The following is a 21,799-nucleotide window of genomic DNA, read 5'->3' as shown; positions in this document are numbered from 1 at the left end:
GAGAGGTTGCGGGGGTGGTTCTGCATTTTCTAAGTTTTGGTTTTTTTTTTTTATTTTTTATTTTTTATTTTTTTATTAAGAAGATTCAGATTTTTCAGAAAAAAAAATAAAAAATTATTATTTTTGCCATGTGGCATACATTTGGCAGCCACGTGGCACACATTTGTCAGCCATCTCAGCACTTAACGGACCAATGGATGGAAAATGTAACGGAGGTATTATTTTGAAATAAAATAGTACTTGAGGTATGAAAGTGAAATGTTTTAAAGATATTGTATGGGGTTGTAATAGACCTTAAACATGAGGGGCTACTATGTAATTTACCCATAAATAAATAAATAAATTCTCCAACATCACACTTGCAACTTTGTTATTGGACGAATGTGATGTTTGGTTGGACATGGATCGGTGAATGTGGGAATTATTATAAGAGTACAGATCCAAATGTCACCTACTTTTTGGAGGGATTCTTATGTACGACCGACTGTCTTAAAAAAAAATCTATTTGTTTCTAATTTTATATTAATAGAGCATATAAAGCCAGTAGTTGATTTAGGATTTTAACACCTCTTAATCAAGATACGGTGCCGTTAGTCGGACAGCAATTTAAGGATTAGTGCCTATATGTCTAGATGGGATCCAAGTGGACTAGACGGATTTTAAACAAATTTATTATATATCATAAATTAAGTGTTTATTTACACTTAAAAGAATTATTTGTATTAAGAATTTGAGTTTTTTGTAGGACCATCTTTGGTATTGTATAATTAATATTTGTCTTGCTGGACTGCACTTAGGCTACCTACGCTCTGGTTGTGTGTAGTCACCTTTAATATCGCACTTTCACCTTATCTAATCTAGTGTTTTAGTTAGTTGGTTTTTATTTATTCGCATTTCTTATATCATTATTGCTTTCGCACTGTGCACATGACTACGTCATCCTCACGTGACTGCTAGCATGCCTTGATTTAGGTCGGGGTGTGTTATTTGTGGATGCTTAAAATACACTACAAAATCTCTCTAATTCTTAATAATTCCTCAAATTTTCCAAATTCTTTAAATTCAAATTCTAATTGAATACATCTGGAATGTTATAAATTTCTTTAAAATTCTAATTGAATACATCTCCCTTAAACTTGTTTGATTTGGCTTATTTGAATGGTTTAAGATATGTACTAGGATTCTCTCATCTCCTCTCACATTCTTTTATTTTGTCTTTCTCTTCTTACAAAAAATTAATATAAGATGTTGACGTGGTTTAACCGTGACTGTTCAAATAGAAGAGAAGGAAATGGGAGGAAAAAAAAAGGAGAGATAATCCTACTCCTTAAGATATTTGGCGTGTAAAAAATCGAACTTAAAATTTTCGCTTATGACATCATCACTTATGACGTAGCGATAAGATATTGTAAGAGTTAATTCAAATAACCCTTCGTCGCTTTTAATGTCTGGACTCTCATCGTTTTGTGATCAGTTGGCATCCATGAGGACATCATCCGGAGCTGCCTTGCTAAATTGGGCAATTAGATTCCACGGAATATCCTCCATCCACTCTTTCAATGTGCTTGGCGTGCATTCACACGATTACTCACCCCTTTCACTTGATCGACTATACACCCGCCGTTCGATCTCTAACCAAACCTTCTTTACCCGTGCCGCGAAGCACCAGATCTTACCTCAGCAGAATCATCTGAAACAGGGGTATTTTAGTCATTCAAGCCGAAGCCGTAGCCAATCACAATCGACAAAAGCAGACGAGCAAACCAACCAACCAGCCGCCAGGAAACGACGGAGCCCATGCTGCTAGGAAAGCAACTTAGCAACCTCCACCCGAAAACGGCGTCGTATCGATGAAGCCTAATTGCTAAATCCACAAAAAACGACGCCGCTTCCTCTTGTCTCATTCACCTTCTTCTGATCTTATCTCATCGGCAACATCATTTCCCTCTCCCAAGTCATCCCCGTCACTGTCTCCTCAGTACCAATCCACCGCCGATCGGAAAACTCACTCGACGACGGCTCCGCGGACTCGCGACGGATCTTATCGAACCGAGTTCAGCGGTTGATCGCGATTAACTGGAAGCGACGACGCCGTTTACTCTCCCGATTGTTCGCTCTCTAATGTGACGGGCTCTGGTAGGGGACAAAGTCGTGATTTCCTCGAAATGGATCGGCAGTCGATGACGGTCGGGCCGGCCATGGACATGCCGATCATGCACGACAGCGACCGGTACGATTTCGTCCGAGATATCGGGTCAGGAAACTTCGGGGTCGCCAGGCTGATGACGGACAAGCAGACCAAAGAGCTCGTCGCCGTCAAGTACATCGAGCGCGGCAGCAAGGTCAGTTTTGGGATTTCAGTGTTGTTATCGGTGGTTTTGACTAATTTTTGTGCACCATCCATTTATGGGAATAGATTTTTCAAGTTTTCAGTTTCTAAATTTAGTAATTTGATCGTTTTTTTAATAAATTTTGCGGCGGTTTTACCCTTTTTGTATTTATTAGCAGCATTTATTTCTTCTGATTGATGTAGTTAGCATTAATGGATGATTAAATGTTAGAAAAGATGGTGTTTTGATTAATTGATGATTAAATCATGGAGAGTTGGGGTAAAAAAGATATTGAATTTTTTAGTGTGATTAAACTTGCAAGTGGAAAATATTGCTTGTTTCTCACCATGGTTTTCGGTGTTGCAGATTGATGAAAATGTTAAAAGAGAGATAATAAATCACAGGTCTCTGAGGCACCCGAACATCATTAGATTCAAGGAGGTTAGTTTAGCCGTTTCTTGACGATAGATTTTGTATTCGGCTTTCTAGTGATGGTAGGATGATTGGCTGCTAATCTACTCTGGATTTCACTCTACATATAGGTCATTCTGACTCCTACCCATCTGGCCATTGTTATGGAATATGCTGCCGGAGGAGAAATGTTTGAGCGAATAAGCAATGCAGGGCGGTTCAGTGAGGATGAGGTCCTCATTTCAATATCTCTCATTCCTCCCTGTCTTTCTATTTCCTTTTCAATTTGGTTACTTTTACTGTTTTACTTGACATGTTGAAGGGTGTTGTTGATTTTTGGTCCAGGCCCGCTTCTTTTTTCAACAACTTATATCTGGAGTCAGCTATTGCCATGCCATGGTATCAAAATCTTCCTTTTGGCTTTGTTTAAGATTGATGTATTTTTCCATTGGATGTGGACTAGATGATTTATTTGAACTATCACTTTCCCTCTTGAAGCAAGTATGTCACCGAGACTTGAAGTTGGAAAACACTTTGTTGGATGGCAGTCCAGCTCCTCGTTTGAAAATATGTGATTTTGGGTACTCAAAGGTACTGGCTGTTTTTCGCTTTCTTACTTATTTGGTGTATGCTTTTGTGTTCATATCATTAATTAAAATAAAGGGAACTCAAGGCTAACTTGAAATGAACTTCTTATGTAGAGCTTTTGTTCTAAGATCCTGGCATATCTGTTTCCTTTAGTTTCGGCTTGATCTTAGGCAAGTTTGACCTGAGACCTGGGGTTTTCGTTTTGAATACTTTGTTTATAGATCATTTGAGGATTTGATCTCTCTAGTTAAGGAGAATTCCATCAATGATGTGGTTTATGGTATAGTTATGTAGCCTAGTTGGTAGTAAGGTACTGGCCTGCAGACTCTGCTCGAATATCTGTTTAAATGATCTTGAGTCAAGTTATTTTAAGTTCTTTGTATGCTTATTGGATCATAACGTGTTATGTATCTGATGTGGTTATTTATCAGTCTTCAGTGCTTCATTCACAACCAAAATCTACTGTGGGAACTCCTGCATACATCGCTCCAGAAGTATTACTGAGGCAAGAATACGACGGAAAGGTATAAGAATTGCTTAATCTTGGTAATCATTCATCAAATTATGATGCCATCGGACCCAGAAGTTTTGTTTAATAATTGACTACCACTCTGTTCTGGAGAATTCCATGAAGCTGAATTTTGATAAATGTTATTGTGATTAGTTCATTCTATGCTTTCCCATTTGTTTCAACATTTACAAACTTTAATTTGAAACCCCCCCCCCTCCTATCTGTGTTTATTAAATTCTCTCTCACCATTCAAGTTTTGCTTTTGAATTCCAAGCAACATTTTTAGCATAATTTTAATGCTCATAGTTTAGTTTTAAATGTCAAAATAATAAATACTTTTGCTGGTTCATACAAGTTTGAACTGCCGCTTAACATGTGTTTGATCAAAATAAGAAACACTTTTTCTTGCTTAGACTATATTTTTGAACCATTTTTTTCCCTTTCCATATCATGAAGCTGAAGTTTTTGTTAGTCTAAAAAAAAATGTAACCCCGTTAAATGGATTGAGAAGTTTGTATGTTGAAAGTGTGTTACAACATCAGATTGCAGATGTATGGTCATGTGGGGTAACCTTATATGTGATGCTTATGGGAGCATATCCTTTCGAGGATCCTGATGAACCGAAAGATTTCCGGAAGACCATACAAGTATGTCGTTCAGCCTTGGCACAACATAAAATTTCTTAATGTAAATTGCTTGACTCGGGATTATTTATCTTCTCCGTGCAGAGGATACTCAGCGTCCAATATTCCATTCCAGATACTGTTCAAATATCTCATGAATGTCTAGAGCTGATATCAAGAATTTTTGTCCCAGATCCTTCTGCGGTTAGCTTATAAATCCTTCTGAATTCTTGTTTATTCTGCACTACGGCTTGTGATATATGGTTGCAATTATCTTTTCCCTTTCTTTATTTGGGTCATTCTTTACACACACACACATTTGTTGTTGCGATAAATACCTTTTGTTTTGTGCATTGAATTTGTGTGTAAAGGATTGGAGGTATTGGGGAATAATCCTTCTGTTAAGCCCACCAGGGAACATAGAATTGATCAAATAGCATGAGTCTTTCTATTAAGACTTTGAGGTACATTTTTTTTAAGGTCGAGGACAGAAAAGGGAATTGGAATAAGATTCATAGAAAGAGGAAAGTGGCCGTAACCACCTGAAGATATGATTGAAGGCTCCTTGCTCTTAGAATCTTTCAATATTATATTACAAGACATTGAAGGTTAATTGTGGGAGTGAAGACCAAATTAAATTATTTTCCCAATTGGATTAGTTCGAATTAGACAATATAATTAGATTCTGTATTAGAGTATAATCAAATATGGTAGTCTTATTCCAAAAGGAAAAAGTAATATAACTACTTATGATGCTCCATTGAAAGCCTAACATAGGCCATTTGTGCGTGTGTACGCGCGGGTGCGCATGTGAAACTCCTTTAATTTCTTTTTTTTTTGGATGATTCCTTGAATTTCTTGTGACTTTGCTTCTTTTATTCAAGGATATTTTGGAGGCCTTTTGGTTTTCCTGGAAGTTAAAACAGTTCTCCAGTTTCCCATTATTGAGCACTTAATGCCAGAACTGGAGGAATAAATGGACTTGCTACATCTTGAAAAGTATTTGCTTTTGAGGGATTCTATTTGTCGAGAACATGGGGAATCTAGCTTCTTTCTCTTCCTTTTCTTTGTTGTTGATTGTGCCCGATATTTACGGATGTGCATGCATGTAACAGAGAATTACCATTCCTGAGATAAAGAACCATCCGTGGTTCTTGAAGAATCTCCCTGCTGATCTGATGGACGAGGGCAACCAGTTCGAAGAGCCTGATCAACCCATGCAAAGCCTTGACGCAATCATGCAAATCATTGCCGAGGCCACTATACCAGCAGCTGGAACCCTTGGTCTGAGCCCTTACATGACGGACAACCTGGACATGGACGATGATATGGACGACTTAGACTCAGAGTCTGAACTTGATGTTGATAGCAGCGGGGAAATAGTCTACGCAATTTAATTCAAGTACGCGATGTTGTTAGTTGGAAAGAGTTGTTACCGTTGGTGAAAAACTAGTAAAAAACAGAGAATGTGCAATAGAGTGTGTGATAGATTATTAGCATAGAAAATCAGATAGGGGGATTGAAGGCTCTATGCTATATCATCTCATATACTCTCCTTGGAAGTTGGAGGTTGGAGTCTGTCTGTCGTATATTTATAAACCTAGTTGTATATTTTTACTGGGGAGTAAATTTGTTTTTGAATTGTTAATCTGTTTGTGAGGGTGGTAAGTGGCGGATATTCTATCGATACATGATAATCCACACCCTCTCTTCATGTTGTTAAACCTCTTTTTATAGCTGACACTACTTAGTGGGGATAAGGCGTGATTGTTGTTTTATTTAGCGGTTTTGCATAGGTCTTGTAATTCCCTTTTTTTTTTAATTGGTTCTCAACCATCGTTTTTATATGCTGCCGAACCCAAAGATATTCCTCTCCTGCCTTGTTAATTTGGTTTCTTGACTACTGTCTTTGAGGGGATTCGAGTTCGACCATTTCAAGAAGTTTGTCCCCAACACAAAACCGATTGTTGTCGCCGAAGATTCAGTAGGCACAAAGTTGAGTAAATAAACGCGTTGGACAAAACTGCCCCAAGTAGAGCTTTTGCGGCGGTAGGTCAAGGACCCCAGCAACAGAGGACTCTTTAAATTTCGCGACAAATTGACTGGCTCCAATAGGGGTTTTGCGACGATCTGAAATGAATTTTTATTTTATTTTCCTTGCAGCTAATGTAGCTGAAAAAAATGTTCTAGGGCTTTGGGTGAATATTTTCTTGTGATTTTGATTCCGTTATGACAAAAGTTTGCAGAGGAAAATAGTTTGAGAGAAAAATGAGAGAATTCTTATTAGAGATTTTCTTCTATTACATGTACGGCATGGCCACTTTTATTAGAGAATTTCATTTATTACATGTGATGTGAGCATGACAACCTATTACGTCTAGTGGAATTCCTCTTCATATGTAAGTGAGAGATCTTAGGTTCGATTCTCACCAAAGACGAATTTGAACCACATTATTGTTAGCTCATCGTGAAGCTAAGCTTACCCCTCCTCTTTAATATAGATAATATCGTTTGTTATAAAAGAAAACTATCGTGTCAAATTACACAAATATCCCAAGTTCAATAACGAGAATCAATTGCCTAATCAATTAGCTTTGCCTTTGGCTCCAAGTTATTAGCATCCTACATATACTTTTAGATTGAATAAATCAAAAGAGAATTTAGTTACAAAATAGAAGGCGAAAGGCGACATGCGAAAATGATTCCCAAAAGGTAAAAGAAGAAAACCAGAAAACACTAGTCCATGGACCGATGTTGTATATTGAAATCGTCTCATCCTAGTTTATTGTCTTTGCTATGCAACATCTCATGTAGTGAGTAAACACAGCTCTCAAATTTGAAGTTTGTGGAGCCAATCCAGGCTGGTTTCTTCTTTGGCCACAGTTATTTTGTCGATATTTGATAAGACAGGTTCCCGTAAATTTCTTTTGTCTTCGTCCCATATCACTTTCTCTAACTGCAGATCAAGATCAAACACTGATGGAGGATTGTGCATTGATCGTTCTTCAACCACTCATGTTACCGATGCCTTCAGGCAACTCCTTAATGCCGAAACAATTCTATATGTCAAGAAAGCACAAGTTAGTGAGTTTTTCAATCGAGACCTGAAGCTTTACCAGGTCTCTGCGGGACCTTAGCCTCAACACTTATGACAGTTGTTGATGCTGGCAGATAAGATCGCACTGCTTCACAGGCAATTTCAGCAAATCATTACAATAGTCGAGGTTCTAGTTTGTTGAGAACGATTTGTCTGAAAACAATGTGCTATATGATGCGAGTGTGGGGAGAAATTAATGTGGAAGTGCGTATGTGAGCTTGTACGTACGTGATTGTACATGTGTATGTATCTATTTTTTTAAGGAAAGAGAGATCACAGATACCAACATGAGACAGATACTAAGCGAGCTTCTTTGTTTTCTGCTGCTTCTCTATCCACCACCGTGGAAGCTCATCTCCTCGTATGTCTATAATCAGTCTATATATGTCCTATCGGGTCTTCACGAATCTCATGAATTGATAGCAATTTAAGCATATCATGTTGGATAGCAAAGTGTTCACCATAGTAGCCATCCAAATCCTAATTCCTGGTTGTGATATCAAAATTTAGTTTCATAGAAGAAATTTCTGAAACGTGCATATCACAATAGTAAATTAGTTATAAAAGTAAAATTTCCATGCCTTGTGACTACAAGACCGGCCAAATTACGGATGGTGAGCTCGTAGAGGTTCGCCATTGACACTTTGTCAGCTGATCCCTCATATAACTCAGCCCACATATCAAGGCTGGCAGCAACGGCGATTCTTTGGTCTTCGGGAAATAAACCAAGGTCTATGAACAATCCTTTACAGCAGCCAGAGCCAGTCCTTTATACAAGTCATCTAATCAACTTTTGAGGTGATCAAGCAAGCTAGTCTCTGAATCAAGAATGGAAGAATCTGTGGACAATTGGGTTCGTCTTTTTTCTCCATATCTCTATAGGGCGATTGCGAAGTGAGGGTCCTATAGTTGCAATGGCCAGTAGAAATTTTTTACAGCAACGTCCAATTTTCCAAAGTGAAGTCAATAACTATTTACAGATGTGGTAAAACCGACACTTCACTGGTGTACATAGATGATTCAGATAAAAAGTGAACATAATTTATTTTCTCCGTTTGCGATCCAAATAAGCATATATATTTGACATTCATATTAATAAATAACCACTTTCTGAAGATAATCTGGTATGTTAGAGCTCGTATTTGGCATGAATGCTGAACGACGAAAAAGAGTCACTGCACTGCACCTTCATCTGTCAATGCTTGCAAATTATATGGAAGCCTGAATTTCGGAAAGTGATACTTGATGTAACCAAAATCTTGTAATTTGGCATTTTGATTTCATCAAACTCATCAAGAAGGGATTCTGATCCAGACCGACCATCATCCAAGATTAACAGCAAAGGATTTTGCCCTGCTTCACTGAAAAACCGCGGCAGCCGGCTAAATGCAAATTCTTCATTTTCTAAGCAGGTACCGTGAATCCGGCGTGTTGACACAATTCTTGGACAAGGTAACTGGGCTTATTTGAAACCGTGGCAAAGAAGATATTCTGCTTGAATTTATCTAGCCAAGAAAACACAGAGAATTGAAAACATTACTAATCAGAAGAAAAAAGAGAGAAAAGGAAACCGATATAATTAGTATACAGATAGCAGTCCTACGTTTTGATTAACTGCCCTTGCGGACAAAATATCGACCACGCATTGACAATTGTAAGTGCGCTATACCAATTATATCAACAATATCGAGTGTCCGCATCCAAAAAATGCTTGCCGCAATGTATAAAAACTTTATAGATAGATACCTTTGACAAAACATATTTTCCACAGTGGTTTTCCCACATCCTCCCGGAGCAGTGAGCGCAAGCATTGACCCCGCGTCATCCTTAAGGAGTTTCATCTTCATCTCCGCCAAAGGCTCATCCAGTAGAAGTGTATAATGTATTGGATGGAAGGTCAGGAACTACATATCATGTTGTAATAAGGTTTTGGTTTTGGTTTTTATTTTGCGCCACAAGATTTGCATCAATTCGGTGGAGCACCACCGCAGAAGTAGCTCCTAATTGCAGATTCTGCAGACGCGAGAGTCTTTGAAGAGATTTATCCAATTTAACAATTTTTTCTCATATTTGCGCTTTTCCAACAAGTTCAGCATCTCGGGGGGAAACCTTGTCGCACCTTTTGACGAGCTGCTTGCCATCCTCCATTCTTCTTGTAAACCTTTCAGAAACCGAAATGGTTCCGGTTTGGTTTATCTATGAGATCAGTGGCCTAAAAGACTCTAGCGTGGAACTGAGATCACTGTGGAGAGTTGGAAACATCTCAGCCGTCTCCTGCGCTTTTATGGCGGCATCAAACAGCAATTCAAATGGCAGAACCTACAAATACCGTAACTACTTCCACAATTACAACCACCACCCAGTTCTGAAAATCTAAACTTCTAAACAAGAGAGCAAAAGTTTTGGATCACAAATGCATTTGAAACAACGAAGAACCTACTTTCTATATACTAGAGATAATTTGCCTTTGAACTAATTTAATCTGCGGGGAGAAATTGAAACTCGGCTGCATTGGGAGAGACTACTCTTTAAGTCTTAAGATAAGTATGGAAGGCGAGAAGAGAACAATATATCAATAAATTCAAACCAAACACAATGTATATTCATATTCAATGATAAAAGAATATGTTGTTTGCAAAACTTTGTAGGTTAATGACTCATGATGTTTTAAAAATCTTTGCCTAGCGCTGCCTAGGCGCTAAGACCATCTCCAACCGAATGAGGGTTAGAGGGCTCATTTTAACCCTTTGGCCCTTCAAGAAATTAATATTTTAATAAACAGTGTAGGGTCATATCTCTTACCATCTACAACCGAGAGCCAAATGGTCATATGCTCGTTTTAGCCCTGTCACAAAAAAGGGTCTCCAACCGAGGGCCAAACATAATTTATTATTTAAATTTAAAAACTACAATAACTTTTAAAAACTACAACAACTTAAATTTAAAAACTACAACTTATGTGTCACATCCCGGCCCAGGGTCCACCACGTCCTGGGCTCGCTCCATCATCGTAGCACGATATTGTCCGCTTTGGACCCCGACCACGCCCTCACGGTTTTGTTTCTAGGAACTCACACGAGAACTTCTCAGTGGGTCACCCAACATGGGAGTGCTCTCGCGCGCTACTCGCTTAACTTCGGAGTTCCAATGGAACCCGAAGCCAATGAGCTCCTAAAAGGCCTCGTGCTTGGTAGGGATGATAATATACATTGAAGGATCATTCCCTTGGGTGATGTGGGATGTCACATTATGACATTACAGTTCTTGGGCATTCACCCCCTCTTCAATAACCTGACGGAAGGTAAATCACCTCCACTTGACTACTACATCAACGACTGTCAGTACAATATGGGGTATTACTTGGCAGATGACATTTACCCAAAGTGGGTGACACTAGTCCAAGCAATTACAAACCTTAAAAATGATGCCGAAAAGTGTTTTACCTTACACCAAGAGGAATACCGAAAAGATGTTGAGAGAGCTTTTGGTGTTCTACAAGCACGGTGGAAGATCATTAAGGAACTGGCAAAAGGGTGGAGTCGAGAAAATTTGGACTCCATCATGATGTCTTGCATCATATTACACAACATGATTGTGGAGGATGATCGAGATGGGTATATTGATGGAGAGTTCGACGACGACCAAGAGGATCCAAATAGGTCAAGAAGGGCTCGTGCAAAAATATATGATGAGCCTAATTTGCCTTTCAATCCAAGAATTAGTAATATCTCTATAAATGAGTACATGAGGCGCTATAGCTATATGATGATACATTCCCGTGCCACAAACAAGTACCTACAACAGGATCTTGTTGCACATCTTTGGCCCAAAAGAAGCATGGAATAGGCGTTTAAGTTTTATGTTGTTAAATGTTTTTAAAAATGTTGTTTAATTTTTCATGTTGTATAATTTTTATATTGGTTAATGTTATTTAATGTTGTTTCATATTGTTTAATGTTGTTTCATGTTACTTAATTTAATTTAATGTTGTATAATAGTTTAGGAAGTTATAGGGAAAAAATAGAATTAAAAAAAAAATAAAAAAATTTTGTTTAAAAAAAAAACTGCAAAAAAAGGAAATAAAAAATAACGGCTAGCTAACGTCAGCAGATAGCCGTTGGTTTTTTGAATCCTGGCCTGACTGGCTGGCTCATTTGGGCCGCCCGGTTGGCCCTTTTTTGTTTAGTGGGGTCCACGAGCTCTTTGGCCTGGCCCTCGATTGGAGAGGGTTTTCAGGCCATTTTTGACCATTTGGCCCTCTGGATCCTTCGATTGGAAATGGTCTAAGCGACTGGCCAGTTCTCCAATAATCCTTAGGCGTTAAAAATTAAAAAAGGACACTTAGACTTGCCAAGCCCGCCCAAACCCGTTTAAGTAGCAACTCTTACTTAGACCGAAAATAGATAGCTTTTTTTTTATTTTTTTATTTTTTCAATAAATTGAAGAGACTTGTTAAATAGCTATCGCCACAAGAAAAATGGGCTTTGGGTACAAAATTAAGGACACAGATGAGGAGTTTGTGCCTCTTTGAACACCAATAAGGTGAAAAAGTGCCCATTCAATAAAGGCCACCATATATTGTGCCCAATGTAGAAAAAAAGGGACACAAACACATTATTGGGCATGGAAACAGGCACGAAAGACTTTTTGTGCAATAAATAGAATTTATAAGCACAATTGCATGTGTCCATATTTATAATAATGAAACTTTATTAATTAAATATACTATGTGTGACACAAAATGGCTTTTGTGCCTTTACAAAAGCTACCAATATATATTTCTCAAGGGTTAACAATGTCACAAGCCTCCCTTCCATCTCCAAATTTTCCTTTGCAATTTTTGTCTAGAAATAATGAAGCCCAAAATATTTTCTCTAATCAATTGTTCAACTTCAATCACAAGCCATGATACCCAAAGTCAAATGTTAGCTCAATTGAAAACACCTTGAATCGCTCACCCCAAGTTTCAAAAGTAATTTTAACTAAGGACACTATGAATCTCTCACTCAATTTCAAAAGTGATTTTAACTAAGAATTGTCTGCCAAGAGTTACACACCCAGATGTGGCGAATCGTGAGCCGTGCAACTCCAACCTCATGGTAACATACCGGAGTTTTGTGCCCTTTGATTTAATATATTTAAATCAAATATACATTTTGAATTATTTGCACTGTGTACTTTATAGATTTCAATGGGCACATATAATAATATCGTGCCTTTTGTGCAAAATAACAATATAAAAAAGAATGAAAAAACAAAGGTTACCCTCTCTCTCCCCTTTCACAAACTTCCTTGCTCTCTCTCCCCTCCATTCTCTCTCCTCCTTTCCCCTTCACTCTCTCTCCGCATCATTTTTTCTCCCTCTTCTCTTACGGCCAACAGCGTTGCCTTCCACCGGTCATCAAAGAGCATCAAATTATACCTCCATAATCCTCTTCCCATCCTCATTCCGATCCTCAAGTTAGTTTCTACAAATTCATAGCCAAATTTCTTCAATTTCAGGTCTAAGAAACGTATGATTTTGTTCAGGTTTTGTGTGTTTTGCAAGTATGAGAGCGGTGTATGGGATGGCGAAAAGCGGATTAGCGGTGGCGTCGATGAGTGTGATGAAGCCGGAGCTGGTGATGAAGTTGATCGTGGCGATGGTTATGGCAGGTTGTTGGTGATGATCCATGGGATGAGGTGGTTATGGCCAGAGCTGCTCAAGCAGAAGCAGTGGCTCCTTATTGACACGCTGCGACAATTAGAGTTATGAAACCTTATGCTGGTTGAAATTCGGAGTATTCTTCTTTGGTTTCCTACAATGCAGAAATTCTAATTTTCTTAAAACCACCAAGTTATTTGCTAAGGGGTTGTTTGGTTATAGTGTGTGTGTTTCATCTTGTGGAGTAGTCATTGTTGTGATTCATTTGTGTAGAGTGGGAAAATGAGGCTCATTTTTCTCTCTCAAACTTCTGTACATTATAATTTTGAATATAATCAATCTTCTTAATTGTGTTTGTCTGATCACTAGTGGTGGATTGCCTTAGTTCATAGAGTCTTCCTCTTCAACCCACTACGTCTCTTCCGTGTAGAGTAGGATATCACTTGTATAATAAAAAAAAATTGTTTTGGTCTGATCTTTGAGCTTGAATGAGTTAAGTGTTAGATGGATGTGCCACAAACATAGTGAGTGATTTCAGCCAATGTGTGAAATCTGAAATTATGTAATCTAAGATGTTGATATGTAGAGGAAGCTTTTCCATTGTTTTTCCGTTGGTTCACTTGATAAGGTGCAGGACTAGGTCGGCATGGACAAAGCCGACTTTATGTCATCCGTTGCATTTCATATGATTCTTAGTAGCCTTTCTATCAATTGTAAACTAAAAATGTTGTAAACTTGATCTTTTCAGATTCAAGATTTACTCAGCAGGAACTTCCAGCGTGTAAGCCAATTCTCACGCCACGATGGGTAGGTTTTATAGTATTGTATTCGATATCTCCTTAGTTAGGCCATCCACATTCGCATGTTAGATTTTTAGTTGAATTCTTGCCTTATCTCGTTGTGTGTGTGCGCACTTGTTCTTGCAGGTGATCTCAGCATTCATGCTTGTAAGCACTGTATTCATTCCCATCGGAGTTGCTTCCCTTTTTGCTTCTCGAGATGTATGGCTGATTTAAACCCAATTCTCTGCATAATCTATTTTTTCTTTTCTAGTACTACATGTAGTTGATCAGGAAAATGATGTTTCTGTCAGGTTGTTGAAATTATTGATCGTTATGAAACTGATTGCATACCAATGCCCGCAGTCTTAAGAAACTAAACAGCTCCATGAATCTTATCTTTCCGTATGGAAAGATGAAAGACTTCACTAAAGCTGAAAATTAGATTTCAAAATACTTATCTTTATGTAAGAAGGGAATACAAATTTGTGGTTCTTTTTGGTATTTGAGTTTATATATTTTTGGATTTGAGTTATTGTTTATTTTGTTTTAGTTTTATATATTTTCAGGATCCCGAGTTCATGAGGAACCAAAGGTATTCCCTTCTTACTTTCTTTATCCCTTCATTTTCTTGGCTCTTGTAAATTGTGTGGTTTTCTTTATCTTTGCATTTGATATTCATGATTTCTGTGAGGGTCCATATACTGCATGTCATCTGGTTAATTCGTTTTTGGAGCAGCAAAGATTTGATGAAGTGCAAGGCCTGCTAGGGAAGATGCATCTGTCCAAAAATGTTTGCCTTCAAGTTTTTTTTTTTTGTATTAGAGAGAAGATATGTAACATTACAATATATGTTTGTGAGATTCAGAAAGTGAAACTTGGTTTCATGGTTGTAGGCTTTCTTCATTTCATGAAAATTTAATTTTTTTTCATTTCCTCAATTTAATTAGTTTCAATTTTTCAAATTTTTTATTTTTTTATTAATTAATTCATGTTGGCACAATTATAATATAAGTGCTAACATGGCTGGAAAAGCTTATATGAAAAAGTTGTCAGAATGGGGCACAAATGGACCGCTGTTTGTGCTTGCCTCTTTGGCACAAATACACTATTGTGCTCTTTCAGCAATGGTGACGCCTGTAGAGGGCACAGACACAAAGATAGTAGCTGCACTGTTGCTATTGGTCTATGAACACAATTATTGGTGCTTTTTGGCCTCAAGGGGCACATATAATTTATTGTGCGTAGTGGCCATTTTTGTTGTAGTGTATGAACACACATTATATATTTGATCCCATGTTTTCATTGATCATTATGTTCTAATACTTTATAATTTATATTTCATTCTATTTTATAGTTTTTGTATCCCAATAAAATTATTTAATTTTTAAGTATAAGCAGACACTACCCAATAGTTTGCTTGAGATAAAGAAGCAAAAGCATAAAGGAAAAGAAGGAAACAGACTGCAACTAAAACCAATAATTTGCCATTTCTAGGAAACTTGCTTTGTGAGGAAAATCACCCACAAAACAGTGGAAACTTTCTTTGTTCCATTGGCTCTTGCCCTGGTTGTGATCTTATCCAGTCTTCTAAAAAAACAGTGGAAAGGCAGGAAAGCCCACACATACATAGATTAGTACATTCTTTTTCGTAACGGGTAGTGATTTATGCACTCTCCTTTTATTTCGATGCACTTCCCTCTGTTATTCTAGCTGTTCAATTGAATAAATTGAAGGAGAATCAAGGAAGAGTTCAACAGTGAGGAGTGTAGAAGAGAAAACGGGGTGTGAAAGTCGCTACCCATTGTGAATTATTACAATTTTTCTACAGTGCTGCAATGTTTTTGACAAACATCTATAACATAAAACAGAAGTAAATTACGAAAGAAAAATAATAATTAAACACAATCACACTGCATAAAAAAAACATTAAACACAATCACATTGCACCAACATTCATTGATCAAAGACCATGGCCTCCAGGAAGCTTGTTGAGCCAATTTAGGTTCATAACTTCTTTGATCACCTTTATGTGTATGTCTGTCAAATATGGTAAGAACGGTTCCCATAAAGTTTCCGTCTCCTCGTCGCATATCACTTGATTCAACTGCTCAAGATCCAAAACAGAAGCAGGCAGCTCTTTCAATCCTGAGCACTGGCTAACGTTGATCTTTTCCAAACTGCGCATTGCACCAATATCCTCGGGCAACTCCTTTATGCTAAAGCAATCAGATATGTCGAAAAGTTTTACATTATTAAGGTTCCTAATCGAGCGTGGCAACTCTAACAAGTCTGCACATGACCTAAGCCTCAACACTTCTAAATTGACTAACTTTCCGATGTCCTCAGGCAACGTGGATAGCTTATGACAGTTGGTGATGCTAAGCTTTGTAAGGTGAATAAGGTCACCAAGGTTGGCAGGAAGTTCCACCAGGTCGTGGCAATAATCTATGTTCAATTCCACTAGATTTGGCAGTGCATCTAAAATTTGGACGAAACCTTGACTGATATCGCACAAGAAAAGAGACATCTTTTGCAAACTTTTCAACTGTTTGAGGACCTTGCTTATGGAGGGAATTGAAATGCGTTCTAATCTAATTCTCTTAAGATTTGATAACGAGCCAAGTAGTTCAAAATTATCTACTTCAGCAGGTGACAAACCGTAATTTGTGATTATTAGAACCTTTAGTTTATCCATATTCACCACAAACTCAGGTAAGGCATAGTTGTTTGTTTGAAAATTCAGAACTAGAACCTCTGCTTCGGGTACTTGCATGTTTGGCCATTTTGCTGAGAAGGCTCCATCTGCAAACAACATGCCTTAAGATTAGTTTGGGTTGAATTAAATGTGCCCAAGTCTATTGAAGTCTTAGTATGAATGACCGTCTGTGTGTGCACACATACGTGTGTGCATGTACAAGTATTTAGTATAGAGATTGATGGAACCTGTGGAGATAGATAATAGTCGAGCCTTGAAAGCTTGATACTTTTGTTCCGTCAACCACTTGGGAAGATTATCCCCACATATGTTTATAACTAGTCTTTTCCTCTGGTCTATTGGGTCTTGACTTGCCTGATGGATCGCCAATTCTCTAAGCATCTCATGCTGGGTGACAAAGTGTTCAGTGTAATAGCCGTCCGCCTCCCTCTCATGCCTGGATGATCAATACTAATTTCATTCATGATTTGTTCGGTATGCATATTGGAATAGAAAACTTTGAGCAGCGTGCATACCTTGTGACAACAAGATTTGCCAAACTTCGAGTGGTGAGTTCGTGAAGGTTGGCAATGGTCAGAATTTCTTTATCTAGACCATATAACTCCGCCCACATGTCAATGAGGACGGCAGCAGCAATTCTTTGGTCCTCGGGAAATGAACCTAGATCGAGGAAACATTCCTTGATGATTGTCTTTTCTTTATCCAAGGCATCTAAGCTGCTTTGGAGGCAAGCAAGCAGATCCTTGTCAGAATCAAGAATAGATGAACCTTTGCACCATTCCAGCACTCTTTTCTGCCAGATTTCTATAGGCTGGCTGCGAAGTGACCTCCCGACCAATGCAATGGCAAGTGGGCATCCCTTACAGCACTTGATAATCTGCAATTTAATTATTCCGAATGAATTCAGTTACAATTTGGTTAAATTGTTGTAAATCATCTAAATGGTTGAACAAAGATGGTAAAATTGTTAAATGTCTACTCCCATTCTAATTATAAGACGGTAAATGGAAGTGTTAACGTGTGGATGATCAAATGTTATGCATTGCAAAATAAGAAATCACCTTTCTCGAAAGATCTTCGGAAGTATAAGAGCTTTTATCCTCCAAGGATGCTGAATGGTGAAAAAGAGTCATTGCATCCTCATCATTCAATAATGCCAAATGGTATGGAGAACCAAATCTCGAAAATGCAAATCTTGATGTGACCAAAATCTTGTAATTTGAAAACTTGAATTGATCAAACCTATCAAGAAGGGACTCTGATCCTGACCAAACATCATCCAGGACAAACAACAGAGGGTTGTGTCTTGATTCCTTCAAAAAATTTTGCAACCATTTAACTGCCATGAATTCGTTTTGGAAAGCAGGCAGCTCGGACCCCTTCCGTTGATATAGTTCATGTACAATAAGGTCCAAGTTGGGATTTTTCGAGACATTGACAAAGAAGATGTTGTTCTTGAATGTATCTATCCAAACAAAATGTAAGAAAGGTGTTAAGATAAAGGTTGACTAGATATATCTGCAATTCTCAGATCAGGTAATTATGTGGTCAAGCAAGAGCTCCTTGCGAGATTTATGCCTTTAGATGAAGCTATATGCAGAAGAATTTGTGATCTTTCTTAATTTTTGCACGGTTTAGTTTCATGTCCCCTTCGTTGTACCTTGTATTCTCTTTAACAAGTTTTTGGTGGTGTGGATGTTTGGAGGGACTGGCTGGCGTTTTACAGGGGTCTTTGCCCTAGTGCATAGTATACTTTTTAACTAGCTAGGAAGTAACACTTCACAAACGAAAAAAAAAGTTCGAAATCATAGATAGCATACCTTTGACTTCTTGATCTTGACAAAACATTTTAGCTAAGGTGGTTTTCCCACATCCTCCAGCAGCAGTCAGCACAAGCATCGACACCTTTTCATCCTTGAGAAGCTTCATCTTCAACTCCTTCAACGGCAAATCCAACCCGACTGTAATGCATGGTGGTTCAGGCACAGCAGACAAACATTCAACCTTTTCAGGGTGATTAATTTTGATCACCATATTCTCTTCTATTCCAGAGAGCGCCATCTCGATATTCCTCAAAGAAACCAATGTCTCCCTCGCATCCATTATGCTCTGCACTTTGAGTAGATCAAACACTCTTCGAAGAGATTTGTCCAGTTGATGAAGCTTGTTGGTGTATTTGTATTTTCTCCACACGCCAACTTTGCTGCACTTTTGAACAAGATTTGCTCCCTCCTCCATTTGTATTGCAATATATTCCAGTCCCTCTTTCGAGTTATATTTTTCGATGTCTTTGATGAGTGGCTGTAGAGAGTCCAGAGTGGATTTGATGTCTCCAAGGAGGTGCTCGAACACTGTGGTCTCCTCCTGCACTGATTTTACAGCATCAAACAGTTTTTGAAATGCCATTCTCAGAGCACCCATTCCGACAGAAGCCACAGACATATTTACGAAAACAAAGAGACTCAAAACCTAAACTTAACTATTTCTCTTACGTAATCTGTTCTTGGTTGATGCTTACGTAATCTGTTCTTGGTTGATGAAGGAACAACAGAAATTCCAATGGATTTACAGAGAGAACGTAACACATATATATACTGTTAACCTTCAACCTTTGATGAACATCAATGGAGTTTTCTATATATTCTTAGAGAGAGAAAGAGAAGAAACTATAGAGAGAGAATTACAACTGAATTGTTCTTTCTTGTATTCAAAGGATAATTCTTACAGCACATAATACAAGTATATATATACCCTAACTTTCCTTGCACCTCAAGTAATCTTTCCTTACACATTAAGTAATCTTCTATTAACTGTTTTTAACTACCTTAAGAAACCATAACAAACTTATTCCTCCATCCGTTGACACTTGTCACGATCCAACGACTCTATATCTTCACACAACTGAATGAACAAGTTAGCTAGCTAGGAAAAGACACGGAATTTTCAGGCCAAATGTTTTGGCGAACAAATAACTTTTAGACTCAATTAGTCTCTAATAGAGATGCAAAATGTCTTGAAATGAACAATTTATATTTTTTTTCGCACGTAAAGCTCTCTAATGATTAATGTAAATTATCTATTTTTGTCACAATATGTAAATAAAAATGTATATTTACATATTTGAGAGCTGGACTAGTAAGACAAAAAAAAAAAAAAAAAAAAAAGATCTCAAGTTTATCTGTCTCTCAATGTAGTACTCATATTTACACCTTCCGAAAATGCTCTTATTAAAAATATACTAAACAAACAGTGTTGATGAACTACTCAAAAATTACAAAATTACTACTAAAAATACTACAAATGCATTACAAAGACGTTGTTGAAATTACAATTATATTTGCTTTATCTTTTGTGACTATAACTCGAAAGCATGGACTCTTGGAATGTTAATATTAGAAACTACTGCTAGCTTCTCTCTCCTTTCTCCTACCAAATGACTCCTTGCTCCAGCTTGTGGCTGGTGACAGCCCCTCTCTCGCTTCTCCTAGCCTTACTATTTTCTCTTCTCATGAATTGTCGTAAATTTATTTTTTGTTTTAGTATTTCAGTCGATAAGAGGCTTTTTGGTAAGGTTATTTTTTAATATATCCTAGTGAGTACCTAAGTTTTGTGTTGGTGTTATTCACTTTTCTTTGGTTTACTTCACTGTTCTTGATAGCTTTTTTTATGGTGTTGGGAACAAAATTGATATGGATAGACACTAATTGGTTCATTGCCAGTTCCTCTTCAAGTCGGCATAGCTTGTTGTAAAAAAATAGTGTCTTCATGTTCGTTATATTGCAATTTTTTGTGTGTGTGTGTGTGTTTTTTTTTAAGGAAATTAATAGGCAAAGTGTTTGAGTCTTTCATCATGAATGAAGTTTCTTTGGCTTTGGAGCATTGTACGTAATTCAGCCTTCTGAGTTTGCATATAGATGACTTCAACACTTGGATGCATTCCTTTACTTATTTTCGTGCCTGTATTACTCTCAAATCCACCAATATGGCGGCAACTAGTGTAGCCAAGTTGGCATTTAGAAAATTTAGGGGCCGTTTTATATTCATTTCATTTTTAGTTTTTGTTTGCAATTATTTTTTAAAACTGAAAATCATTTGGTATCTACTTTTAGTTTTTTGTTTTAAAAAAAATGAAAACTGAAAACTACGATTATTTTCAGTTTCTATTTTACTTTTTTTGAAAAATTAAAAATTGTTTAGTAATTATTTTAAGGGTCATGTTGATTCCGGCCCCTAGTCAACCTAATTGTTAGAATGAAACTTTATTTGTTTAAATAGTTTAATCAAGGTCCCGAGCATCATTTAAGGGATTTAACTCATGCATTTAATATCCCACAAATTATGAAATTTAAACAAATTCAAATATATTTTTACAATTAACAATTATTTGAAAATCAATTATAGAGTAATATTGTTCTTCACATAGTTTTAGCAAAGATTAATGTACCCACGTAATTATTAATACAGTTTAAGAAATAGGAACTGTTATTCGCACTCCAAAAGTCTAATTCTACACTCCTCAAAAGTGTAATTTTCTTTCTACTTATAGAAAGTCTAGAGTGCAAAATGAGATTTATGGAGTGCCAATAACAATTCCCTAAGCAATAACTATTGATAAATACATATAATTAGCATGGGTACATTAATAAAAAAAATGTGGGTACATATTAAAATTTAAAATTATGGGTACAAATTAAAACTAAAAAGAATATTGGTATAAATTAAAAAAGGTACAAATTATAAATAGAAATATATGAAAAAATTACTAAAAAGATATATTTGAAAATGATTAATTTTTTTTTGCATATCGATATTTTTACACTAAGGGGAGGGGGAGTTCAACAAAGCCACACAATGGGCAAACTAATTTGGTATCGAATTTGCCATCCACGAGATTCGAACCTGACCTCTCATTTCCATGTGAAGAGGAATATCATCAGATGAGTGGCATTTGAAAATGATTAATAAGTTTTTCATTTTTAAAATTGACAAATAATGACTTGTAAATAATTTAAATATTCAAATAATGACACCTAAACAAGTTAGAGACATTGATCAAAAATGAAAAAGAAATAAAGTTTGAAATGAGGATGAGAACCT

At 37.1% G+C, this 21,799-nt stretch overlaps 2 protein-coding genes, 1 long non-coding RNA gene and 1 pseudogene across 3 annotated transcripts; 2 read left to right on the top strand and 2 right to left on the bottom strand.

Moving 5' to 3' along the window:
• Nucleotides 1-1,798: 1,798 nt before the first annotated feature.
• Nucleotides 1,799-6,111, top strand: LOC126609452 (serine/threonine-protein kinase SRK2I). Its single transcript, XM_050277377.1, has 9 exons — nt 1,799-2,342; nt 2,697-2,771; nt 2,873-2,974; nt 3,087-3,140; nt 3,240-3,332; nt 3,761-3,853; nt 4,383-4,487; nt 4,569-4,667; nt 5,579-6,111. Exons 1-9 carry the CDS (start codon nt 2,166-2,168, stop codon nt 5,858-5,860), a joined length of 1,080 nt encoding a protein of 359 aa, XP_050133334.1. The 5' UTR covers nt 1,799-2,165; the 3' UTR covers nt 5,861-6,111.
• A 1,040-nt stretch (nt 6,112-7,151) lies between these two features.
• On the bottom strand, nt 7,152-13,008 carry LOC126601362 (probable disease resistance protein At5g66900; annotated as a pseudogene).
• Nucleotides 13,009-13,711: 703 nt separating this feature from the next.
• Nucleotides 13,712-14,320, top strand: LOC126609468 (uncharacterized). The gene is made up of 3 exons (XR_007618186.1): nt 13,712-14,011; nt 14,131-14,205; nt 14,298-14,320. It is a non-coding gene; the product is annotated as an uncharacterized LOC126609468 (long non-coding RNA).
• A 1,128-nt stretch (nt 14,321-15,448) lies between these two features.
• On the bottom strand, nt 15,449-19,396 carry LOC126613950 (probable disease resistance protein At5g66900). The gene is made up of 5 exons (XM_050281584.1): nt 18,523-19,396; nt 17,764-18,167; nt 17,218-17,579; nt 16,930-17,138; nt 15,449-16,788 (listed from the first exon to the last, which is right to left on the bottom strand). The coding sequence occupies exons 1-5, from the start codon at nt 19,142-19,144 to the stop codon at nt 15,947-15,949; spliced, it is 2,439 nt and encodes an 812-aa protein (XP_050137541.1). The 5' UTR covers nt 19,145-19,396; the 3' UTR covers nt 15,449-15,946.
• Nucleotides 19,397-21,799: the final 2,403 nt, after the last annotated feature.

This window comes from Malus sylvestris, chromosome 2 (assembly GCF_916048215.2).
Source record: "Malus sylvestris chromosome 2, drMalSylv7.2, whole genome shotgun sequence".
Classification (NCBI taxonomy): Eukaryota; Viridiplantae; Streptophyta; class Magnoliopsida; order Rosales; family Rosaceae; genus Malus; species Malus sylvestris.
This window is presented reverse-complemented; position numbering and strand designations above follow the sequence as displayed.

Excerpts from the sequence above, each read along its gene's own strand:
- LOC126609452 (XM_050277377.1), top strand. The coding sequence starts at position 2,166 with ATGGATCGGCAGTCGATGACGGTCGGGCCGGCCATGGACATGCCGATC. Across the intron at positions 3,333-3,760 it reads GTGATTTTGGGTACTCAAAG|TCTTCAGTGCTTCATTCACA; the intron begins GTACTGGCTGTT and ends GTTATTTATCAG. Across the intron at positions 4,668-5,578 it reads TTGTCCCAGATCCTTCTGCG|AGAATTACCATTCCTGAGAT; the intron begins GTTAGCTTATAA and ends TGCATGTAACAG.
- LOC126613950 (XM_050281584.1), bottom strand. The coding sequence starts at position 19,144 with ATGTCTGTGGCTTCTGTCGGAATGGGTGCTCTGAGAATGGCATTTCAA. Across the intron at positions 17,580-17,763 it reads CCGAAGATCTTTCGAGAAAG|ATTATCAAGTGCTGTAAGGG; the intron begins GTGATTTCTTAT and ends ATTAAATTGCAG. Across the intron at positions 16,789-16,929 it reads ACTATTATCTATCTCCACAG|ATGGAGCCTTCTCAGCAAAA; the intron begins GTTCCATCAATC and ends TGTTGTTTGCAG.